Source organism: Topomyia yanbarensis, chromosome 3 (genome assembly GCF_030247195.1).
Source record: "Topomyia yanbarensis strain Yona2022 chromosome 3, ASM3024719v1, whole genome shotgun sequence".
Classification (NCBI taxonomy): Eukaryota; Metazoa; Arthropoda; class Insecta; order Diptera; family Culicidae; genus Topomyia; species Topomyia yanbarensis.
Window position 1 is genome coordinate 248736808 of NC_080672.1, and position 26783 is coordinate 248763590.

The 26783-nt window shown below is 35.0% G+C and overlaps 1 protein-coding gene across 1 annotated transcript in view; it reads right to left on the minus strand.

The window, feature by feature from the left end:
* Window positions 1-24192, minus strand: part of LOC131690514 (uncharacterized) — an 84536-nt gene extending 60344 nt beyond the window's left edge. The window contains exon 1 of the mRNA XM_058976354.1: window positions 23492-24192. Within this exon, the coding sequence (XP_058832337.1) occupies window positions 23492-23503 (12 nt within the window). The 5' untranslated portion in view covers window positions 23504-24192. The remainder of the gene's footprint in view (window positions 1-23491) is intronic.
* Window positions 24193-26783: the final 2591 nt, after the last annotated feature.

The window sequence follows — 26783 nt, forward strand, 5'->3', positions numbered from 1 at the left end:
ACTTAAATTTTTTGAAATTTTTGAATTTAAAGGTAATTTTAAGAACAAAGATTTAAAAGTTAGGAAAAATCAAAATTGAAAAGAATTTGGGGATCAAAAAATAAAAAATCTATGAATTTAAAAAAATTTAAGTTTAAATATTAAAAAATTGAAATGTAAAAAAATCAAAAAATTTGAATTTAAAAAGTTTAAGGATACTAAAAATTTAAAAATTCATGAATCTAAAAAATTATATATTCGAAAATTTAAAAATTTTGATATTTAAAGATTGAGAAACCTAAAAATTTTAAAAATTTAATAGTTTAAACATCTAAAAATTTGAAAATTTCAATATTTAATAATTAAAAGATTTCAATATTAAGTAATGCAAAAATGTAGAGATTTAAAAACCACATTTAAGAAATTTGAATATCAAAATATTTTGAAATTTAAAGATTTCAATATTAAAAAAATTTCAAATTAGAATTTAAAAATTTAAGAATTAAAAGTTTAAAACATTAAAAATTCATAAATTTCAATATTTAACAATTTAATAATTTAAGAAATTTTAAATTTAAGAATTCAAAAAATTTAAAATGTGAACATTTAAAAAAAAATTCAAGAATTTAAAAAGTTAATAGTTTAATAATTTAAAAATTTAAACGCTTCAAATCTTGAAAATTTAAGCATTTAAAAATTTAAAAATTTTTGAACATTTTATCAGGAATTTAAAAACTTAAGAAAAAATATTTAAAAGTTTAAAAATTCAAGAATTTAAAAATATAATAATGTAAGGAATTTTTGAATCCATCATTTTAAATTTTTTTGAGCATTAAAATTTTTAAAAGCTTCAATTTCTGATATTTCGAGCTGTTGAATTTTCAATTTATTTGCGTATTTTTGAATATTTGTATTCAGAGTTTTTAAATTTTTGAGCTCTTTGATTTTAAATTTTTGAATTTTTGTTTTTTTTTTAAAATTTTGCTTTTTCCAAATTTTTATCTCTTGAATTTTTGTACTTTTTATCAATTTGTATTTTTGTATTTCTAAATTTTTTGTTTTCTTGGACTTTAGCATTTTCGTATCTTTTATATTTTTGTAATTAATAACACATAATTATGTTTTTGTATTTGTGTACTTTACCATTTTGTATTGTGGTATTCTCGCATTTTTGTAATTTTGTATTTTTGTATTTCTACATTTTTGTATGTTAGTGTTTTCGTATTTTGGTATTTTTATATTTTTGTATATTAGTATATTTGTATTTTTGTATTCTTGCATTTTTATATTTTTCTATTTTTGCATTTTTGTATTTTCAAATTTTCGTATTGTTGTATTTTTGCATTATTGAATTTTTGTATTGCTGTATTTTTGTATTTGTATATTTTTGTATTTAGAATTCTTGTATTTTTGCGTTCAAGTATTTTTGGATTTCTGTATTTTTGTATTTATGTATTTTTATATTTTTGCATTTTTCTGCGTTGTTGTATTTTGAATTTTTACATTTTTTGCTTTCTTGGACTTTAGCATTTTCGTATCTTTTATATTTTTGTAATTAATAACACATAATTATGTTTTTGTATTTGTGTACTTTACCATTTTGTATTGTGGTATTCTCGCATTTTTGTAATTTTGTATTTCTACATTTTTGTATGTTTGTGTTTTCGCATTTTTGTATTTTGGTATTTTTATATTTTTGTATATTAGTATATTTGTATTTTTGTATTCTTGCATTTTTATATTTTTCTATTTTTGCATTTTTGTATTTTCAAATTTTCGTATTGTTGTATTTTTGCATTATTGAATTTTTGTATTGCTGTATTTTTGTATTTGTATATTTTTGTATTTAGAATTTTTGTATTTTTGCGTTCAAGTATTTTTGGATTTCTGTATTTTTGTATTTATGTATTTTTATATTTTTGCATTTTTGTGTTTTAGTTTTCTGCGTTGTTGTATTTTGAATTTTTACATTTTTGTATTTTGCATTTTTATTTCGAAGGGGGGACCCCATGAAATTTCAGAAATTTAATTCGTATTTCCTTTAATGTCCTTAAAATTTATGAAACGTCGAGATTTTATGTTACACCGAAAAAAATGTTTTTGAGAAAAATAGACCTTTTGGAACTTTGCTGATTTCGCAATGCTCCCAATGCTCCCATAAGCTGCTATATAAATTTGAGTTGATCCGACTTCCGGTTCCGGAGTTACGAATTGAAGAGTACGGTCACACATCAAATTCCTTTATAAACTGGTAACACCATGATGCCCGAATGATATAATACATATTCAAATAGGTTCAACATTACTTGGATTTGCGGTTCTATATCAATAAAACCAATCAAAGTAGTTTTGACCACATTGGCCACCTATGACGGTTATTGATGCCCCCGGGGAGCCCGCCAAGTTCCTAAGCTAATATCCCCCTATTTTCCAGCGAACTCTTAACTGATTTTTACAAACTTGATTTCAAATTAAAGACATAATACTTCCATTGACTGCCATTGAATTTCATTCAGTCTTGATTTTTGGTTCCGGAGTTACAGTTTGGTTATTGCGGTTACAAAGGAATTTCTCATATAAACCGGTACAATCGTAACACCTCATAGTTTAAAAATCTATTGAAATGAACATCAAAATACTTCGATTCGCTGGCCTAGATTCTTGGAATATATTGTCCATTATCGATAATTCCGGAAGTCCCGGGTTCCGGACATATTTCAGAACTAGAGCCACTTCGGTGATGACTGCACCAATTTTCACTAACCTAGTCTCAAATGGAAGGCATAGTATGAAGTTGCACCCCCCATCTACCCCTCCTTCCTCTCACACCCCTTTTCAACTCTCTTACCTTCACCCCCCTCCCCCTCTCTTTGACCAACTTCACACCCGCATTCCCTTCACCCCAAATATGTTAGGTTTTTCCTAACGCATCCTCCCCTCCCACTAATTATGCCCCTACCCTTTCCCACCACTGCGCATTTCAAAATATGTTAAAGTGAAGACAACATTGAACTCGCGCTGTTAAGCTAATTAAATATTATATTTTTGTTTGTCTCAAGTGTGTCAGCGTCGACATGTTGCTCATCAGGTTCGTAGCAGTCGTGCACTCATATATACTTACCAAGTGTAATAAGAATGTAATAGCCATTTCCTCAATGTTATACTGAACGTAACCAGCTTTGATAAATGAGAAAGACACAATTACACCACTAGGTGGATTAAAACAGGTTTTATTGCATTTTAGTGTTTTCCTATTTTTGTATTATTATATTTTTGTGTTTTCGTACTTTTGTATTTTTAAATTTTGTATTTCTGTATTTCTACCTTTTCGAATTATTGCATTTTTGTTATAATATTTTTGTAATTTTGGATTTTTTTGTCTGTATTATAGCATTTTTGTATTTTTGTATTATTGTTTCTTCATATTTTTGTATTTTTAATTTTTGCATTTTTGTATTTCTGCATTTCTGAATCATTTCAAATTTGAATTTTTATTTTTATTGTATTGTATTGTATTGTGGTGAATTTCTGAAATTTTTATTTTTGAATTTTGAAATTTTTCTATATTTAATTTTTTAAATGATTAAATGTTAGAACTTTCGAATTATTGAATTTTTGAAATTTCTAAAATTCTAAAATTCATGAATTTTTGAAATATTGAATTTTTGAATCTAACTTTTTGAATTCCTAAATAATTTAATTTATGGATTTTTGAATATATATATTTTCATCTCTTGATTTTTTATTTATTGATCCTTTGAACTTTTGCATTTATGAATTTTTGTGTTTTTGTTTATTTGCATTTTTGTGTTTTATAGTTTTATAGTTTTTTGATTTTGTATTTTTATATTCTTGTGTTTTTGTATCTTTGTGTTCTTGTATTTTTGGGTTTCAGTATGTTGAATTTTTCTATTCTTGTATTTTTTAAGTTTTGTATTTTCGTATTCGTAGTTTTGTATTTTAGTATATTCGTATTTTGGTATTTTGTTATTTTTGTATTATTAAATTGATGTATTGTTGGATTGTTGTATTTCTGTATTTGAGTATTTTTGCATTATTTTATTCTTGGATTTTTAGCATTTTTGTATTGTTGTAATCTTGTATTTTTGCATTATTGAATTTTTGTATTTTCATATTTTTGTATTTTTGCATTTCGTTTTTTTTGTGTTTCAGTATTTTTGTATTCTGGTATTTTTGCATTTTTAGTAATATCGTATTTTCGTATATTTGTATTTTCGTTTTTTTACTCTTTTGTTTTTTGTATTTTGGTATTTTTGTGATTTAGAGTTTTTATATTTTTGTGATTTTGTATCTTTGTGTTTTTGTACGTGTTCTATTATTGCATTCTTGTATTTTTGCATTTTCTTATTTTTGTATTTTAAAATTTTTGTATTTGCCTATTTTAGCACTTTCGTATTTATATATATATTTGTATTTTTGTATTGTTGGATTGTTGTATTTCTGTATTTGAGTATTTTTGTATTCTTGTATTTTTAGTTTTTTTGTATCATTGAATTTTTTGTATTTTTATATTTTTATACTCTTGTATTTTTGTATTTTGGTATTTTTGTGATCTCGTATTTTTATATTATTGTGTTTTTGTATTGTTGTGTTTTTGTATTTTTGAATTTTTGTGGTGTAGTGTTCTTGTATTTTGCATTTTTTGTATTCTAGTATTCCTGTATTGTAATAGCCTGTATTTCTTTGTATTGTGCGTTTAATCTCTCTCTGAACACGGACGGTTAAAGTATTCGTTCGGTCGAGTAGTCGCGAGAATAGTCGCTGACACTTCATTGTCAACCAGTTTGTCAAAAATTAATCGAGTCATTCACTGTCTGTGAATTGCATACAGATATAATGCATAAAGGCGTGGAATGAGTATGTTATCCTTCAGCTAACTTAACCTCAACCCCCAAGGTCCAACAACATTTCCCCTCAACTGTCGCACTAACACAACCACGCATGAATTAGACTATACGAAATGAATGAAACAGCCGCCAGTGAGTGATGATTGTTTTGGTTTGACTTCTACCGCACGGGGGTGACAATACCGGCAATTATGAGAAGCATTATCAATAAAAGCATTATTCTAGGAAATAAATTATATTCATATTAAATTTTGAAAGTATTGCTATTTCTACAGACATATATGTGAATTGTAATGATTCAATACCTCATACAGCACGAAACAGCAGACACCATTCACACATCCCCTGTATTCGAACACTTACTTTCAGCCAAATACATATTTGCTGTCAGCTTTCGAGTAAATACACAATATTTTCGTACTTTCGAATTTTGGATTTTTTTTATATTGTAGTATTTATCTATCTGTTGTATTTCTACATTTTCGTATTTTTGTGCTTTTGTATTTTTGTGTTTCAGTATTTTTGTACTTTTTATATTTTTGCATCCCTGTATTTTTATATTTTTTGTGTTTATGGATTCTTGTATTTTTGAAATTTTTATGTTTTTAGAATTTTAGTATTTCTGTATTTTAGTATGTTTGCATTATTGTGTTTTTGAATTTCTGGATCTATATATTTTGTTTTTTTTCTGAAAATTGAATTTTTGAACTTAAGAATTTTTCAATATCGGATTTTTATAAATTTTCGAGGTTTTTAATTTTAGACATTAGAATTTTTGAATGGTTGAATTTTTGAAATATTGAATTTTTGGTTATTGAAATTTCTAAAATTTTCATATTCTTGAATTTTTGAATCTTTGACTTTTTGAACTTTTAAATACTCGAATTTATGATTTTTTCAATTTCTGAATATTTAGTATTTTGTTACCTTGAATTTTTAATTTATTGATCCTTTGAATTTTTGCATTTATATATTTTTGTTTTTTTTGTTGCATTTTTGTGTTTTTGCGTTTGTAAATTTTTGTGTTGTTGTTGCGTTGAATTGCAGAAGTTTTAAATATAAGAATACAAGATTTTTTCAATTGCTGAATTCTTGATATTTTCTTAATATTTGAATGTTTGAATTTGAATTTCTGAATTACAGAATTTTTGAATTCTTTGCTCTTCGAATTTTGGAATTTTTAATAATTGAATATTGGAGTTGTTGAATTTTTGAAACCAGAATTTTCAATTTTTTGCATGTTTTAATCATTGATTTTTCGAGTTTTTGAATTTCTGAACCTTTGAATTACCGGATCTTTGAATTTTTATTTCTTTTTCAATTTTTGGATTTAAAAATCTTCGAATTCTTGAATTTTCGAATATTCGAATTTCTGAATTTTTGATGTCTTCAATTTTTGATCTTTTGAATTTGAGAATTTTGTGCTAAAAGGGCATTTCATTTTTTTTTTTGAATTTTTAGTGCTTTTGAATTTTAGTAATTCTGTATTTTTGATTTTTTCTTTTTGTATTTGTATTTTTATTGTGGTTGTATTAATTTGTTTTGGAATTTTTGCATCTTTGTATTTTAGAACTATTGAACTATTGAATTTGTAATACTTGAATTGCATTACATGAATTTTTGTATCATTGTGTTTCTGAATTTCTGGGTCTTACTTTTTGAACATTTCGATTTTTGAAGTTTATAATTTTTAACATTTGAATTCTTCAACTTTCCTGAATTTTTGAAGATTTGATTTTTCATTTTTAGAATTTTTTAATTATAATATTGTTTAATTTTGAAATCGAATTTTTTTTAATTTTTGTGGATGTTTGTTGTTGTTATTGGAATTCTCTAATCTCAAAATTTTTAAATTTTTGATTACAGATATCTTGAATTTTAGATATTTTTAGCAAGCAATTTATATATTTTTGTTACTTCTGTCATTTATTTTCAAAAAACTATAAATTTTTCGCTCTTAACGTCTTGTAATTCTGATTTTTATAATGTACATAATTTATCCTGTTTTAGAATTTCGTTCAGTTTTTGAATTTACAAATTATTGAATATATTATTCCTCAGTTGTGCTTAATAACACTAGTAACAGTGACGTAGTGCTCTGCCAGTGATGTTATGCAGCAAAGCTAGCGTTGTGTGGCTGGACCACATAGTCGCAGCGAAGGATACCAAGCTGCACTAAGCCGCTGACGGTCCACCTGAAGAGGTGTTATCAAACCCGCCGGCGGATGTGCAAACCAACCTGTGATTCACTTATTTGTCCGTTTTACTCCACAGTTTATAGAGAACAATTGCGCAAAGAGTGAAGACAAAAAAGACTACCTATCGTGCACAATTGGAATCCGTCTTTGTAGCAATTTTGCTCGATAAGTAGACTTTTTTGGCTTCACTCTCTGCACACTCTTTGCGCCCCTTTATACCCACTAAGACGTCCAAAAAATTGTTGCAAACCCGTTCAACACGGGTCCAACGATGGACGTTTGTTGAACGGTTATTTGGACGTTGTCCAAATTGGTCCAACGAACGTCCTTTATTGGACGATTTTGAAACCAACCGTTCTTATAGGGTACTAACGCCTTCGGTTTATTCAAATATACTCAGTCAAACCGATTCCGAAACCGGTTCGGTATCTTGAATGAATTCAATAAGGATTTCGACTTAGCTCAAATGCAATAACCTATTCTGACTCAGTAGGTTTCGGAATCGGTTGTTGCCTTTCAACTGGATTCCATATTGAATTCATTCAGGATTCCGAATCAAATTGCGAATGGTTTGACCAGGTACCGGGTAAGCCGACTGAGCGGTATCGATTTGATCTGCAGTAACTTGGTATCTACAAAAAACGCACTGTGATTGTGCCTAAGCATATCATTTATACAAAATATCAAAGTACTACATCCGTAGCAACGTTACATTGCATTTATGTGCGTTATCCATCTTCACTGCCGCTTAGTCGGCTTTAAACTAGCCATAACCCATGTTTGAGTAAACCAGACGAACGAGTGGATCACAGATTTGATTGCACTTCCGACGGATGATTTACAAACACGTTCTCCAGCGGAAACTTGGCCGCAGCTGTGTGGCCAAGCTGCATCACACTAACTTTGCTGCATAACATCACTTGGCAGAGCATTGTATAACTGTTACTAATGTTAATAAGTACAACTGAAAAATCAAACAATTAAACAACTAGAAAATTCAAAAACTGCAGTCCAAAATTCCGAAACAAATTATGCAGAAATTATCCACACAAATCCAGAAATACAAAACTTTAAGAATTTTTTTTCAGATTAACTAATATTAAATGTACTTTGTAAAACATTTTCAATTTTTCCTGAATAATATTTCTAAATCGATGAAAGGAGTATGAGCTGTCATTAAACGTCAAATTTTGACGTTTACAGACAGTTTACAGACGTTTCATCGATTTAGAACAACTTTGAATTATTTGTTACTCTATGGGAGGCGGGATGCCCCACCCGAAGGTACCATCCGCCGGCAGGCATGCTGGCGACCGGATGGCGTGCGAACGGCAGGCAAAAGGCATGCGAATGGCGGGGCTAATATTCATAGCAAAGAACGCAGCCATCCGCCTGGTTGTTGCATCTGAGCCTGCATTTCGTTCGCCCGTCACTTGTCGGCATGTATTGAGGCGATCGGTGTTGGCAGGTGGGGCATCTCGCCTCCGGTTAGCTATCCATCTGCCGTGGTAATGTGGGTACCACCCAGTCAAAAACGGCAAGTTGCTGGCTAACGGGGGGCTTTTTGCCAACTTGGATGCGCTAATTGCCCTCCAATTTGCCAGCAAATTGCTGGCAATTAGGAGACTATTTCAAATGCAACATTTGGGCGATTTGCCATTTTTTGCAACCCTAACCGCCCTTAAATCGCCCCCAAATCGCCCAGGGAACGCGCCATTTAATCGCCCTTAATTGCCTAATATGAAAATTACAAATAATACTTATTATCGGATTCATTATCTACTCACATAAACTTATCAGTACACTAGGTAATCACCACCAAACCATAGGAACAATCAATGGTGAAATTGGTATTGCACAACAAAACTTACCACAATCTGACGATCATTATGACTTTAGGTCAGAGATCTTGTTACAATATACTTACACACGATTCCACAATTTCCCACATTCGTTGGCTAAATGAAGTGCACTAGACAAACAAAATACAAGCGAGAACACGGCAATTATTCAAAAAAAAAAAACAATTTTAAGCTTAAACCAAACATGAACCGCCATGTTTGAAAAACGCAAAAAATAACCAAGTCCATTTCAGCCGCCAGAAAATTTGTCTAAGTGTTGAAATTGCCTTTAAATCGCATTCGCAAATTGCATTTGTTCCTAGGGGCAATTAGCCCAGGCGAGTTGAGTCAAATGTCAAACTGTTTAAAACGCCTGACCATGTTCGTCCGCATTTTTTGACCGGGCAACACCAACCAGTAACGCGGGTGACGTCGTGTAACCTGTCGAATACGAATTGCCAATTGCCATAGCTTGATTTAATATATGTAATAAATTATACAAAACTACTCTTGCAGGAATGGTTTTGATAAAAAATTAAAAAAATGGTTCAGTACGACGGGCAAGGCTGTTTAAAACTGTCATCATTAAGCTTTTTGTTTCTCCATGAGTTAGCCACTGATTTATCCTACTTGCCGATTAAAATAACGACGATTTACAAGTTTCTCAGAACATTACCAATTCGGTGCTCAATAATAGTAAATAAATGCGAAATCCATTCGCCAGTAATTTATTTTGCCAGGGGTAGATTTAATTGGATGCGTATGGAGCTAATTCAGGTTATTCTATCATTCCTAGAGCATATGATCCAGCTCTCGGGTACCTACAATTTAAAATGTTCGGAATCTTTGGCTGATATTAACAAGACGGTTTCTGGTTCGGGTCGGGCTTGAGTTTTCAAATTTTGAAATTCTCGGGTAGGGATTTTACAAAATTTTCATTCTCGGGTTCGGGTTTTTTGATTTTAAAATGTTCGGTCTCGAGTCGGGTTCGTGTTTTTCAAATTTTATAATTTCGAGCTCGGGTCGGGTTCAGTTTTTAAATTATCAAGCACTCGGGTCCGGTTCGGGTTCGATAAAATTGAAACCCGACCATCTCTAAGAACGGTGTGATGCCATTGTTATCTATGGACTCGAGCAGTCCATCAACGTACGCCGCAACGTTGGTATGGCTTCGCTCCCCCCGCTGAAAGAAGGCGTGCTGGTTCGGCCGTGCTCGTTTGATTAAGCAAGTACTTACAAAGTGTTTTTAGATGCTCGTAGTGTGAGACGATAGAAAATGTTCCTTTGCACTTGTTTTGAGGCAATAAACATTATTTCCAAGGCTACCGGCTACTTTTCTGGTAACGATGACACCACCAGTTTTATTTTTGTAATTTCTTGTACCTTGTTAGAGGCCATTTATATACCACGTGGACCAAAAAACCTTTGTTTTGGACCTCTCATCACCTTACTTGGACAAGCATGGACTGTCCCTACCTTCCGGATATACAGTTTTCGCAATTCTTAAGCAGCTGATCGCCCAACACGAGCCAAAACTGATAGCGCTACAGGAAACAAAAGTGGACAACCGAGTAGTTCCAGCAGATTTCATCGGTAACAACTATACCCTGCTGCTGAAAACTGGTAGCTGTCGATACTAGCAACAAGGAGTAGGTCTTGCCATTCGGGATGGTGTACCCTTCGAACGAATTGATGTCGACGACAATATACAGGCAATCGCAGTTCGGATCCAACTGCCACAAAAAATGACGGTGGTATCGATCTATGTCCCTCCCAATACTCGACAGTGTCAAGAACAGCTAGGTGACTTCCTCGAAACGCTTCCACGTCCAGTGCTGGTACTAGGCGACTTTAACGCGCACCATATTTGCTGGGGTTCTACGAAATCTACCGCACTAGGCTACTTCATCGCCGAAAAAACGCTATCGGAACGATTACTCATCCTCAACGACGGATCGCACACTCGGATTGATCCAGCTACCGGTATTACTTCGGCTATTAACCTCTCGATCTGCTCAGAATCGGTGGCTTCGAAATTTGTTTGGCGAACTCTTCCGGACACCCACAGCAGTGATCACTTTCCCATTCTCGTTTCCATTCCCGGACTGTCGACTATCCCAACGAAAAGACAGAAATGGATTTACGACCAAGCAGATTGGACAACCTACGAGCGATTGACCGCCAACGCTATTCGATCGGGTGTCGAAATATCAATCGACTGTTTCGTTGACCGGTTGATTAGAGCAGCAAACACCGCGATACCTCGCACTACCGGCAGAGTCGGTCCCAAAGCGGTTCCGTGGTGGTGTCCGGAGGTGAAAGCAGCTATCAAAAATCGGAGAAAAGCACTTAGAGCACTGAAGCGTATACCAGCAGAGGACCCACGAAAATCGGATGCACTGAAAAGCTTCCAGGAATCACGGGCAGCAGCAAGAAAGTCTATCCATGACGCCAAGAAAAAATCATGGGAAGACTTCGTCGCAAAGATATCTCCAAGTTCAACTACGTCGGAGATGTGGCAGCCAGTGAACACGTTGCGAGTGAAACGCCAACACTGCCCAACTGTCATCAAGCGGTCCAATGGTTACACGGATAAGTCAGAAGATATAGCTGAAGAACTGGCGCAACACTACAGCGAAAGATCCGCAACCTCCAGCTATTCGTCGTTGTTCCAGAGGGAGAAAGAAAAGGCCGAACGAAACCGCATAAACTTCTCGCCAGATAGCAATGATATTTACAACTCGGACTTCACCCTGAATGAGTTGCTGTGGGCACTCGACAGAGGAAGAAGTGGCTCTTCAGGAACGGACTGCATCGGCTATCCAATGCTTCAGCGACTGCCATTGTCTGTGAAAACTGCCATGTTGGAATTTTTCAACAGAATATGGCGCAGTGGCGTATTCCCACCCTGTTGGCGAACCGGAATCATCGTACCAATTCCAAAGCCAAGCTTGGATGACGCGGGTCCAGCTGCATTCCGTCCAATCACGTTAACTAGTTGTATGGCGAAGGTGTTCGAACGTATTGTCAACCGACGGTTAACCACCGAACTAGAGTCGAACGGGCGTCTTGACAAACGACAACATGCCTTCAGATCTAGTCGGGGTACTGACACATACTTTGCGGTGTTGTAGAGGTCATTACCCGACCGTGACGAGCACTGTCTGATAGCGTCGCTAGACTTGGCCAAGGCGTACGACACCACCTAAAGATATGGCATCCTACAAATACTGCAGAAATGGCAAATACGTGAAAGGATGATAAACATTGTCAACAGTTTTCTGGCAGAGAGAACGTTCCAGGTCAACGTAGAGGGGCATTTGTCGCCAGCACATCCGCTGGAAAACGGTGTGCCGCAGGGTTCAGTGCTCTCTGTTACACTATTTCTCGTGGCTATCCAACCCATCTTCCACGTGGTTCCGAACTCCGTACAAGTGTTGCTGTACGTCGATGATATTCTGCTTCTTGTGTGGGGGAAGAAAGGCAAGTCGCTCCTCCGAAAACTTCAGGCCGCAGTAAAAGCCGTCGATAAATGGTCGAGAAGTGTTGGATTTACGATATTTGCAACGAAATCCAGCATCTTCTATTGCAGCCCTAACGTGCGCCATGAACCCGTGCAGGCGATAAAGGTGTAGCCGTTCCGACACAAACGCTGCTGAGAACGCTCGGTGTCACTCTCGATCGATCACTCAACTTTAAAGCGCATTGTAAAATGACGAAGAAGACGTGTGAATCCAGGCTGCGTATCTTGAAGATGATCGGTGCCAAGCTACTCCGTGGTCAACGCGCTTCTTTACTTCAAATCGGGTCCGCCATTGTTACCTCGCGACTACTCTACGGTATGGGACTTGTAAGCAGAGGAGGAGATGCCGTCATCCAAACGCTCGCTCCTACATACAACAGGATGGTAAGGTTTGCATCCGGTGCACCCTACCCTACCATTCGACCTACTCGTTCTTCAAATATAGCTCGGTTGGCCATCCATACGTTGGGAAAAAGCAAAGATAATGCCGATCTCCCCCCGGTACATCGAGCATCCGAACGTCTGACAGAGGTGATCGGAATCCCTCTTCCAGATATTTGCACTTGTACACGTTTAGCTGCACGAAGATGGTACGAACCCAAGCCCCAGATCGTGTGGGACATAAAGAGACGTGTGAAAGCTGGTGACCCCTCGGAAATTGTTCGGCCTGCTTTTCAGGAACTCCTAGCAGGTCGTTTCAACCGTTCAACTATCGTCTACACAGATGGCTCGAAAGACGACAATGCAGTAGGTGTGGGAGTGTATGGAGAATACTTCCAACAATCGGTTGGTCTTCCATCGTCATGCAACGTCTTCTCGGCAGTAGCGTTTGCAATCAAAACGGCGCTAGCAACACATAACACGGTCAGTGATTTGGTGGTTATGTCTGACTCGGCCAGTTGCTTATCGGCATTAGAAGCTGGCGCATCGCAACACCCGTGGATTCAGCAGATTGAAAACATGTTACGAGGCCGTCCAATCAAGCTGTGCTAGATTCCGGGTCATGCTGGTATCCATGGCAACGAAGAGGCAGACCGCCTCGCAGGAGAAGCCAGAGGTAATGCCCCCTTGCAAATAGCCGTTCCGGAAGCAGACGCGAACAACCGAATGAAAACAACTATCCGAAATCAATGGTTCCGTCGATGGTCTGCGTCCACTGAAGTAATACTTCGCGAAGTTAAGTTCGACACAGGGAAGTGGACTGACCGCGAGAATTCGGCCGAACAGCGAGTGCTTACCCGGCTTCGAATAGGGCATACCCGGCTAACACACGACTTTCTGCTTAAGAAAACTTCACCACCAGTGTGCGACTGCTGTGGGATCATTGTAGATGTCCGCCATGTGATCCTCCACTGCAGAAAGTACGACGACGTTAGAAGGAAGCACGACATCGAGTCGACTAGTCTGCGAGCGGCTCTGCGCAACGACAGGAAAAATATGGAGAGTATGGTAAAATTCCTCAAGGAAACTAACTTGTTCAATATATTGTAACTTGTATTTTGAATTGTAACTGATAACTGACAACCGCATCGAAACATTTTTCAGGTAAAATATTTTTCTTTCGACACGAATGCGCCACTTCTTGGTGTAAAGTGTCGTTAATAAACAACAACAATAACAACATTATTATTATTATTATTATTACTATTATTATTATTATTATTATTATTATTATTATTATTATTATTATTATTATTATTATTATTATTATTATTATTATTATTATTATTATTATTATTATTATTATTATTATTATTATTATTATTATTATTATTATTATTATTATTATTATCATTATTATGCGAATGCCAAGTACCAAATAAGTAGACATTTTTTTATTTATAAGGATAGGACTAAACCCGTAGGTATCGCCATATCTCTCGAATCTCTCGATGGATCATTTTGAAATTCACTGAGAAGATGCTTGGATACTGTATCTTTTGAATGCCGCATGCCAAATTTTTTTTTGAAAAAAAATTGGCATACGGCATTCGAAAGATACAGTATCCAAGCATCTTCTCAGTGAATTTCAAAATGATCCATCGAGAGATTCGAGAGATATGGCGATACCCACGGATTTGGTCCCATCCTTATAAATAAAAAAACAACAACAACGTATGCCAAATTAATGGTCATTTTTTTGTTAATAATGGTTTTAGACACACCGTGTAATGAACACGAAAAATTTTCTAAGATAAACGAAATGAATTTATGCGACCATCGAAATCGTTCATTATATACATAAACATTTATTGAAATAAAGTTTCATTTACGAAAAATAATGTCGTTATCAACGATAACATTCCTGCATTGTACACCAAATATATAAAATTTACGAAACTTCCGTTCATCAAGCGGCCAATACTTCACACCATAATCTTTCTAGCCCTTAATAGAAGTGAGCAGGCTGAAATAAAATCGATTTTGCCAGATCGATCCTTTTAGTTAGTTAAAAAATCGTTGTTGTCAAACATCGATCCTAAAAAACCGATTGAAAAAATAATATGCCAATGAATACGAAAACATTCCAAGGATGAACGAAATAAATTCGTGTGAGCAATGAAATCGTTCGTAATATACATAAACGTTTATTAAAATAAACAAAACATTTCGTTTCATTCACGAAAAATTATATTGTTATGAACAATAACATTCGTGCAGTGTACATTAAATGTGTAAAATTTACGAAAGCTTTCGTTCACCAAGCTGCTATTCTTGTTCATGAAATGATCGAAACCTACTATTTACAATACACGAAAATACTTCGTTGCAGAAAACGACGAATGAATTCGTGCATTGCATGATCGATTTCATTATATTTACGAATTTATATTATCAGTGTGAGTTAAGTTCTCATAAAAATATCATAAGGCATGGTTGGAATTGATACTTTTCACGATGTTTATGATATTTCCATTATTTTGCATTTTAAATTGAAAACGAACATCAATTTTCATCCTCTTTAAAGCATCCATATATAAATAGAGTCATGGTCGGTTGCCGGCACCCCTATGTAGCTTTTGACAGAAACCAGACATGGACATTCTGATAAATATTATTTGTGTGTTATATTAGCACGATCTTTTTGTGCCGATTGCTGAAGCAAACAGACTAGAATGTTCTGTTCTACAACTAATATATTTTTTGAACAAGTGAAACTCTACTTAAAAGTTTTTTTTGATGATTTGCTTAATGTTATAAAGAGAAGTAAATTGATCGAAAAAGTATGCGGATTGTATATTTACGATGTGAATTTATTCTATTTTGTGATTCAACATTGAATGGCACCGAAACGTTCGCAAATTTTTTTTGATCAGTTTTCAAAAAGGTTACTAAAATCGGTTGTCGGCACCCAAATATGGTCGGTTGTTGGCACCCCATTTTTTGTGGCAATTGCTTTCAATAACCTAATCAGTATGGGTATTTTGGAACGGGCTTTACGAATAGATACCAGAGATCAATCATTGGCACCATTCTGAAAACCAGGAAGGCGACTTGCGGCTTAGCGTTTTACATTTACATGAAGAAAGTCCACCTGGTTGTGTTTTCATCGCTAGGTGGCACTGTATATACCAGATTGTCACGACCAGACGATTTGGTGGTGGGGGAGATGGTGTTACCCTGTAGACCCCCTTCCCCTTTGACTGACTTCTATCTGATCTATCTGAAGCTTTGGTAAAAATGGACTGCCTGAAACTAACTCAATTGCAAGTAATGCGATCCGTCATGTCAGTGCATTAGCAGTGCTTAATATTCGCACTAGTAAACCGGGGTGACTTTGATCATCGGGGTGACTTTGATCACTCGAAACTTTTTTCGTAGATCGCTTATTAAACCAGAATAGTCTACCGAATCCTTTTAGTTTTAAGTGATTTTTACTCTAAACTTATGAAATACTGGTTTGTTATACTTTTTGAGTATTTTGTTCGGTTTTTGGGTACAAAAACTACAAAAAACCGAAATTTGACTTTACCTTATTTTTACGAATCTTCATAAAGTGTCTATTTTTTATGAAACAAATAAGTCTCAGATTTGAGCAAGAGTAATAAATTACAAGCGAGATTTTATTTTCCTTTAGAGTGGGATGTACCAAATTTACTTTTAAGAGTTTGTTTATTTTAAATACAATTTTTTTGTGAAACTAGTTGGCAAATATTTCAAATTTTTTTAAGCTAAAACTCGCAACTTTTTTATTGTTCAATATCCCAACGTGTTAAAATAGATGAAACATTTTGTACATTGATAAAGCACTGAAATAAAACAATTTTAGCAGTTTTAAAGGTTTTCAGAATCTTTTATTCTAGTTGGACACAAATTATACGAGTTTTGGTTACTCGAATTTTACAGTACATTGAATACTTTGTATAATACCAATTAACATCTATTTAACAATGAGCATCTTTCCAGAATAAGTTTAAACAAACATTTGAATGAAAAACATTGACATCAATAAATTAATGTGGGTGAACATGCGGGTTATCAAAGTCACCCCGGAATACGAAAACGGACATCAATTTGAAATCATTTTTGGAAAAATAGCTGTAAGCGGACAATTTTAGGTAAAACCATCCAATCTTGTTCTCCTTACATCAGTACATGGTTTAAAAATATTAAACTTGAAAAAAATGTGTTGCGTCTTAAAATATGCAATGATTACTTCGAAAAGTGATCAATGTCACCCCGTTTTACGGTACACAAATTGTGGATCTGATGAAGAATGATGTTAATAATGCCTTTGATGGTTGTTGAAATGAATAAATTTCCTTTTCCCTTTGAGTCTTGATGATCATCATTCATATTTTTCCATTTTTAGTAAGTTTTCTTAGGGTGCCGACAAACCGATCACATTTTTCAAAATGGTAAAAAATTATCATTCTACTAAATTGTTATTATTTTTTCTAAGTTAACAGAATAAATTAAATTCATTCACAGGTTATTAGCTAAGGCCTCTAGCTTTCCAATGGTATGCTTATTCCTATATATTGTTCAATTGGAGTAATGTTGTGAGACAAAATCAAAAGTGTGCCGACAACCGAACACATTCCCCTATAATGTATGATTTCAAATGATAAATGGTCGTAAATTAAACACCGTATTGGAATTCAAAACACAGCAATTTTTGGTTTTTGGGCATTACTCGCAAATAAAAAATATTTTATAAATTTTATATAATTCATCATATGGTCGGTATTGAGTCACACCGGACTAAGTCACAAAACCTTAAAATATGAGATAATTATAGCGCCGGATAGAGCATTTCTTCAGCTTCGACTTTTAGCTGATTTGAAATATGTTACAATAAGCAAGAATTGTAGAAAAAATTAATTTCAAATGTTAAGGATGCTGCGATTCAAACTTCAAACTATTTTTTCTCGAAATCAATACAATGTCACTTAGTCCGGCCTGGCACAACACCGACCATATATTTCATTAACACGAACTCGGATTGCACAGTTACGGCAACCATTAATTTACGACCTTTAGGCATCTTTCGTGTATTAAAAATATAGGGAAGAGAGAGGACACTTGATCCTTGGGGATATTTGTTTCCCTGGCCATATCACATAATCTATACGAATAAAGTTATCACAATATAAAAAGAAAATGGAGTATTTGCTCGTTTATGATGTTTAAAAAACAAATCTGATGTATTACATTTAGTTTGGAAAAGTTGTTATTATATTTTAGAAAATATGTGTTTAAATCCATTTCGAAGATCTTTTTACAATTTTTTGAGTGGCTGTATGAGATAGTCGAAATAATTATTTATGAATATTTTCATTTTGATTACTTTCTAAGGGCTTTTGTCTAGAAAAACGCGTTTTTTGAATAAAAAATTTCACAAAGCATACAAATAAATTTTAGTTCTGTACATCTTATACAACAGGTATCTTTGATCCCTGTGGCAATGGGTATTCTTGATCCCTATCATTAGTTCTCTCAAACACTTTCGAAGTGTATAGAAATAGAAAAACATCATTTTCATAAAGTATCGAGCTCTATTAATTGATCTAAAATGTTTTTTCCGTGAACAAATCATGATATAAGTTATTGAAAGTTGAAAAAGCCAGTTAAACAGCACTGATTTACCGTAAATACTTGTCTTGACTTTCTACTGTGGTTAAAGTATGTCGTGCATCTAAAAAGGTAGTATCATTAGTTAATTTGTCAGGACAGGTGGTTAACTGAACTTTCTATAGGTCTATAGGTCATAGTGTGCTTTGTTTCTTTAGTCCTAGTAGGCGGGGGATCAAATTACCACATTTTTTCACAAAAACCTCGTTTTGACATGATTTTCAAAACGGTTCATATTACTGACAGGATATAGTATTCGGATTGACACATTATTCATAGCTCTTTCAATTCGAATTGACTACAAGATGGCAAATTTTGCAATTAAAATTTTTATTGAAATGTCATTAGAAAAAAATAAAAGTGGGATCAAGCGCACCCACTCTTCCCTGCACCCGAGCAAATTCTCATGGGTTCAAACACCATACAACACTCAAATCACCATGAAGTGGCCCCGAAAACTCATAAATACACCAGAATATGTATTTTAAATGGGATCTTTCGGACCAGATGATGGTGTTTTCATGGGTTGAACCCATTCCAAACACTATGAAAACACTACGCAGTGGGGTGAATTTGGACCTTGATCATGGGGGCTTCTTGGGATTTTTTATTTTCTCGGGCATGTTGCATGGTTTAAGATTAGAGTTTATCATGAAAAACCATCTTTGCGCGTGAAGAGCACAAAACCTATAACTAAATTAGTTATGGAATTTGCGTTTGGACTTCGTTTCATCACCAAACACTAATTTAGTTATAGAGTTTGTACTCTTCACGCTCAAAGATGGTTTCAAACAATTCCATCCTTAATGGAGAAAAAATAGTTTTACCACAATTGTTCTCCATTAAGCAGGTATATAGCATAGTGCATCTTGCATTGGCTTGCTACACCAAACCAAATGTTTCGATTTTAGTAGTTCTCACCAGTTTAAAATGAGTTTCTTTTCATGCGGGACATCACGCTTGACTAGGGGAACACAAATTGTGTCTCCGTTTTTGAAGCTAGTGTCAGTCTGGCACATCGTGTTTTTCCTTCTTGGCTCTTGTTGCTAGCCCGTTGACCGACCTTTGCTGTGAAACTGATTACAACCAAGTATGCGAAAAATCGCATCACGAAACATTCTTTTGCCATTCACAAGAAATCTTTCATCAGTTGTGATGCATTCACATGAACCAAAGCAATAACAACCAATGAAGAAGCACATCAGCTGCTTTTTTATTCTATCCTTTACCAACGCGGATAGCTTCGCTCGCGAAACTACTCGAGCAGCTCGCTTTGTGAATAGGGTTTTCATCAAACAGTATTTCCAGCTGATAACTACAGATTTTCGAAACTTTTAACAATGCACTGCAAACAACTGAGTCATAAAGAACACTAGTAGATCAAATTCCTTCTAGGGTTTCCCAAAACTACCTGCTCTTAAAAAAATGTGATAAAATTGGTAGTATGTTTAATGCACAAATCTAGAAACCTTTTGGAGTTTTACATTGCAAAACCGGGGGCTATGGATTGCGTTGATGTTGCATTTCGTAGTAGAAGCACAGACCACTAAACGTGTTTTATTCCCACTTCTGCTATAAAGTGCAAAACTAGTGCAATCTACTGCCCCGGTATTTTTCAATGAATTTATGAGCTATGTGACAAACATTCTCGAGTGAAGATTTGACGCTGCTCATAGAAATTCAAGCTTCATCTTCCGTTCGCAACTTGCTCATCCAGTGACCCAGTGCGTTATTCATGGTTAATAGAGTAACATAAAGTTTTGGCCAATGGCCACTGCGTGATCCACAGCTATGGTATTTTCGTTTTGAGAGTGCACTACACCGGTATAGTCGGTGCTACACTCATTTAAACTTGGGTGTTCAGTTTATCTCTTTTTTGCATTAGACCGGTGTAGCATCAGTCACACGAATGAATGAATTTTCGCTTACCTGCTCACAACTTTTGCTAATATCGAAACGCGAATCGATCCAGATATGAAATCGGAATTTTTTAAATCGGCTTACAGTAATTTTTTCCCTGAACAGGAAGTTGTTGAATTTTTTATAATAATTCGAAACCTTCAAGAGAGGGGTTTGAGCTCCCAAAATCTTGTATACGGGTCTGGAGATTGATGGTCACTCCTTTAGCACTGAGAACTGACATACAAGTAAAGTTTTCAATGTGTGTCTGTCTGTCATCTTGAAATGCCACCAGCAAGTAGCAACTTGCTGGTGGCATTTCAAAAGCCGGCCCTGCTATTGGCCAGCAAACGCAATACAATACGGGTGCAAACTTAGATACCATGGTGATTCATGCATGCGAACCTGTATGTGATGGTGATTTTCAACGTATTTTCATTTCAATGTTTACACAGGTTTTTCGGGAAATTTTGTTCTAGCTTATGTGTCTGTTCTCTGTGCCCATTGTTCGTTTAAATTCGATCGTCTCGCTGTTTAGTGACTATACTGATAACGGGTTTTAAACGCACGCAATGTGAGATTTTATTTTAGGCGCTGCAATATAATATTTTTCATATTTATTTTTGTATTCGTTTATATTGTTTAGTTTACATTACATTTCTAATTTAATATGTTGGGTGTTCAGTGATTTTTGCAGTAGGAAATATTAAACCTGCTTCGTCGCTGTTGTGCTATCTTATGACAAGCGCCATTTAGCACATTTCGAGAAAAACGATTTTTAAAGTTTGAGATTCAATATCTTGAAACTTATAAATGGTATAAACAATCCAAAGAAGACAATTGATGCTTCTATCTATTCTGCATTAATCTCTCAAATATTACGAAGATCGGTTGACTATATTGCGAGATTTTACTATGAATGTAAACAAAAGACGCACTCACACGTGACATAGGCGTGTATTGATGACAAAATTTGTATGACGTGTCATAATTATGCATGGAAAATATTCCATAGAAAAAAATCATCAATTTTTAACTTTTATTCATATCTTTGCGTTCATATAGTCTATAAACAATCGGTGAAATGCATTTTGAAGGAAATGAGCCAGGGAATCTAGAAAAAATAGTTATTTTTGGTTACAATGTTGCCAAATATCCTTTATTTCCAGTTTAAAACTAAAACTGTGTTTTTCTCACAACTCGTTTAATTTTCTTTTGAACATGTTTATGCCATTGTGTTCCTCAGACATTTTCACACATAAAAACATCTAAAACTTCAATATAACTTGAGCAAATCCCTAGATACAGTGATTTGAGGCAAAAAACTCAATTTCTCATCATGTTTTTCGCTGTATCTAAGTAACCAAGTAGAATTTCAAAATTCTGAAAACGCCTTTTTGTAGAGATTTTTCAAACAAGTAATGTGGCATATCTAACTCAGTTTACCCCAAAATGGCGTTTGTAATAAGATAGCACAACAGCTACGACTTGTCATGTGAATAAACAGCTAAACAAATCTTAAAGACTAACTTATAAACCAAGTTATAAACTATAAAGAGAGCTAATCGTTGCAATTGATGATTGTAACGATTTTTATTGGAAATTGCTTATAATACCGTTCGTCATAATTTCTAATGTTTGCTAATGTGCAATTCGTTTGTGCTAAACCAGGGAGGGCACTTCAAAATCATTTTCAGAATTTTGTTCCGTTGAAGCGTTATCTTCCTGGTAGCACTGGTCTTTCTCCTAATTGGCACTACATAGTGCATTGCCGGTCTAAATAAAAAAAACTAATTTGACATCTTTTTTGTACTAGTGCGTAAGAATATGTGAATGAATCGACAGTTATATATCCCGTTCGCATGAGTCCGAATTTGTTCAGTTTGTGATTTTATGAGTTATGCTATTTTAATAATCAGGTATTTTTCGATCCCATCTCATCGGAAGTAATGGTACAAATTTTAGTTTTGGAGGCATTACATTTCTTACACAAGCAAAACACATGGATAACAGTTGCTTATGCCATCTTGCTTGGTAGATACTGTAATCGACATTCATCAAAATAGGGTTTGTTTTTATATTTCTAGCTGATTGTCTGCCTTAAAATTCAGCTCGGAGATACGAACAATGATAATCACAAATCTGTTGATAGCAAAGAAATTAAAGCAAATTATTGGCTATAAGAATTACTTTAAACAGAATCGATTTTAAAATTGATTAAAAAAACCGTTTTGGCACTTAACGGTAGCACCTACTGTCAGTACATTTGAACGAAAATATATCGTAAGCATAGTGGTGACAATTCGTGCACCTGTTCCCGCATGCGCGATGTTTAACTCCTGTTAACAAGTTCGGGTAAGGGAGTAAAGAGTACTAGTGCAACGTACAATGAATCGTAAGGTTACGGTGCGAATGTTGTGAAAAGCAAACTTACCACAAATAATATTAACTGACTTGAACTTAAATATCGCAGCACTACATAGAAAAGATCATGACATAATTGGTTATCCATGCACTATTCATTTGCGAAATTGTCATTCATAACTGGATTCCAGGAGTGCAAAAAAATACATCTTGGGATTTTCATGACACTATATATTTGCACAAGCATGGTACTTGCTTTAATACACCCACGTACGATACAGCCGTCTTGATAAGAATAATCAGAATTATATTAAAATTACAACTACATGTTAATACAACGTGTTTCATCAAATCTGTTGATCACTATTGCTATTCCATACAAAATCTAAACTACTAACATATTCGATATCTTTCATCTAAATCAGCCTCCCCGTGAAATTTAGGACTGTAGTATTATGCGATTTACCTTCAAAAGATACTCGCTAATTTTGACACATTGCTATGCAACGAATACAGTTCCCTCAGTTACTACCAACTTATTCTTCTTCTTTTGCTTCTTCGCTCCGACCACTGTTGGGTGGGTTTATGGATTCAAAACTTTCGCGTTTTCGGCTAAAATCAAATTTAACCAATAGAGATTTTCAATGATTCCATATATTTATTGTCCCTCCCTTACGACAAGAAATGGCCATTAAATATAATATTTTTTTCTCTAGCACTATAGGGAATAATACATACACCTACCTCTCTTGCCATTACGACATGCCTCAAATGAACAATTTCGGGGGCATTTGCCTGAGCCCCCTTGCTGCATCAATAAAGTTCAGTAAATACGGCATTTATCGGCCCATCACACCTTGGCACAGTTGATTTTCTGGCGGTTACTGCTGCTTCTGCTTTTCGCTATGTTCAGACTCTAATCACAACTTTGCAGCACTAAAAACACCCTCCATGTCGACGTTTAGTCAGGATGGCCTTTTTTCTTGTCTTCGCGAACTCCTACGTATCACACTTCATCCAACGTATCTGCCATCCCTTTCTTTCGCTCCGAAAGACGATCGATTAAATCCGTTTCGAATATCCAATTCCCCCAGCCTACTGGTGTGCGGTTGCTTTCTGTGCTCGCAACTCTTGGCTTCTCTCACGCTAGACACTTTTACTTTTTCGGCGCAATCGCAATGAAGACCTTTCACAACTTTTTGCTGAAAAGGATTTTCCTCGGAAAAGTTTTGAGCAGCTTGCCCTTATCCAATTCAAAGTAACTTTTTTGGTTTCGATCAGGGAAAATACGATTTACCAACTAGCACAACCAAATCCGTATCGCAAGAGCACACCGTACCGACACCTTTTGGGATCCTGGGTGCTTCCAACCAGCCAACAGAATGAAGTAAATCGTTCTTCACTGATCGATCACAGGTCTTTGATAAACAGGAGCAAAGGTAGGGCAAATGAGTTGAAAGCTGAGAAAATTTTATCTGAAGGTTCGAAGTGTTAATTTTGTTTAAAGAGAATGAGATGCAGCGAGACAGTCCTTTCTCTGGATAACATGAAGAAGCCTATGTAGCAACTGGATAAACAATTAAGGGACTCTTTTCGGCAAACTTTTTTTGAATATACATTACTAGTGGAACTCGACCGTCAATTAACGTAATGGGTCATCAACAACAATGTAAATTATTTATGAAGTATCACCCAATTATTTTCGAATTTCACCCAATTCTTTTTTTGCATTGGAATAGCGTCCGTGCAAAAAGAAACGTGTAAAAATATTCGTATTATTTTGAGAAATCGTGCAAAATAATCCGAGCTTGTTTTTAATAACAGACATTTGATTATGGTATTTGATAATAAATAGTGTTGGACATTTTCAATCAACAAGAGGGTCCGACAATGTGTTTTTTCAATTTTTCGAGGAGCACTTTTCTAAAAATAAAATAAAATTATTCAGTTCGTTAAAAAGACAAGTTATAGTCAGTTGAGTTACCGATAGTAAAATGAACTGAAGTTATTTTTATCAATAAACCAATACATGATTTTCAAAAAAAGCATGTTCTATCCTTGGGACCTAGCTTGGTTCGTTCCTGAGATGACTCATTCGCGCTTTATGGATGTTCATCCATATTTAAGGCTAATCCATTGGACGGTTCTCTCGCTCGATTTTGGGAACTTCAGTGCTGTTCACGTAAAATTGGTGGATGAGATCAGCGGTAGGGCTTTGCTGAATTTGGGAAGAAATTTGGGGTGTGCTCTGTTGTATTATTTTCAAACAGGAGCAGGCTGCGAGAGGGTTTACAGGATTGTGGTTATTTTGGCGGATAAACGAGGTCATAAAGTCAATCTCTGTCAAGTGTCTGTTTATCAGTATTTTGCATTTCAATGCTGGTAAGTGCAGTTTTAATCCTCTTTGCGCAAAATTTCGTGCTAGCTGTTGGATAGGTAACGGGTGTTCAATAAAAAAATGAAAATGATTTCAACACCTTTCTGTAATTAAAGTAAAGAGCGTAAATTTTTTTCTCTCCAAAAGAATTGCTCTCTGGACTCCCTAGAAATGGGTGGCATGTTGCTTTTCTCTCGGGTACTGTCAGTTTAATCGAAGATGGCGTCGTAACAGCAAGCACTCCGCGAGCGTGTTGTACGGTTTTACGAAACGCATAGTGTCGTGGAAAAAAGTTTACGGTAGATCACTTTCGAGACGAAAACGTACCCCCCACAGAAAAAAAATATTGGCAAAAATAAGAGTTCTTCACTCTTAGCAAAAAACAATTAACGCCTACTATTAGGTTGAAAGTAAAACTTTTACACTGACCAAGAATAATAATCAAAATAAAAGATTTCCTTTTAAGCTAATGAAGAATAATAATCCAAAATAAAAGTTTTATTTTCAAACTAAGAGTATGCGTTGGTGTTTTTTTGCTAAGAAAGAAAAACTCTTATTTTTGCCAACGTTTTTTTCTGTGTGTACAGTTTACCGGATCCTGGCATCCCTGATCGTGGAGCTTAAGATAATGACGAAGAAGAAGAAGAAGAAAAAAGCTGTTGGACTACAAGGACTGAACGAGTTTGCGTGACGCCGAAAATATTACTGAGTACACGGACCAGCAGATAGCGATCGTGAAATCGCAGTGCCGGTGGATGACGAAGAACTACGGCGGGATAAGCAAAAAGAAAAGAATCATAACAATTCCTATTGCAGTTTTTTAATTCGCAAAAAAATGATCTGAATTGCGATTCGAATCGATTTAATTTATACAAACGTGCTCTACTGTAACCAGTTGATGTGCACTTAGAATCAAGCGTGTAGAGAGAAGGAAAGAACGACGAATTCGAAAATGCGGGTAGATATATTTCGACAGTGCTTGTCTTTCCTACCTGATAAAACTCGTCGTCTCGTTTACCGATTTTTTTTTATTTCGATTACAGAGGTTTTAACCTTAAGGTCATTCGCCTCTTCGGATTAGAAAAATCTCTTAAGAAAAATCTCCAACCCTATCTGCAGGGTTGGGATTCGAAACCAGGTGACCTGCGTACAAGGCAATCGATTTACCAACTACGATATGCCCGTCCCATTCGCTTGCTCATTTACGGGCACCTTTCAGCCGCCTTTTCTATAGAACGATCGGTACCGCAAGGGAGCCCAATTTCAAGCTGTCTATTTAGCATTTACTTACAACCTCTCTTAACGAAGACCGAGCAAGAATGCGCAATGATCTTGTCGTTGCATACGCAAAATGAGGCAAAAAGTTGAATACGGAAAAATCGCCTAACTCGTGTCGGAACTTAAGGGGAGTTGTATAAAGTAATATCGGCAAAAGAAAGATTCACTGTCTGCATCCACTGTCAGGCTCAATTTGTAAAGTTATAATTGTCAATTTATTATCAGACAGATCGCAGACTATAGGAAGTAATTAATTGTAATTTATTATTTTGTGACCGGGATTTGACGCTTTCTAAATTTTCGCATGACATTAGCAAAATTTCGTCGAACTGAGCGTTTTGGCAATCCATGGTCTTGAAAGCTCAGCAATTTGGATTTAAC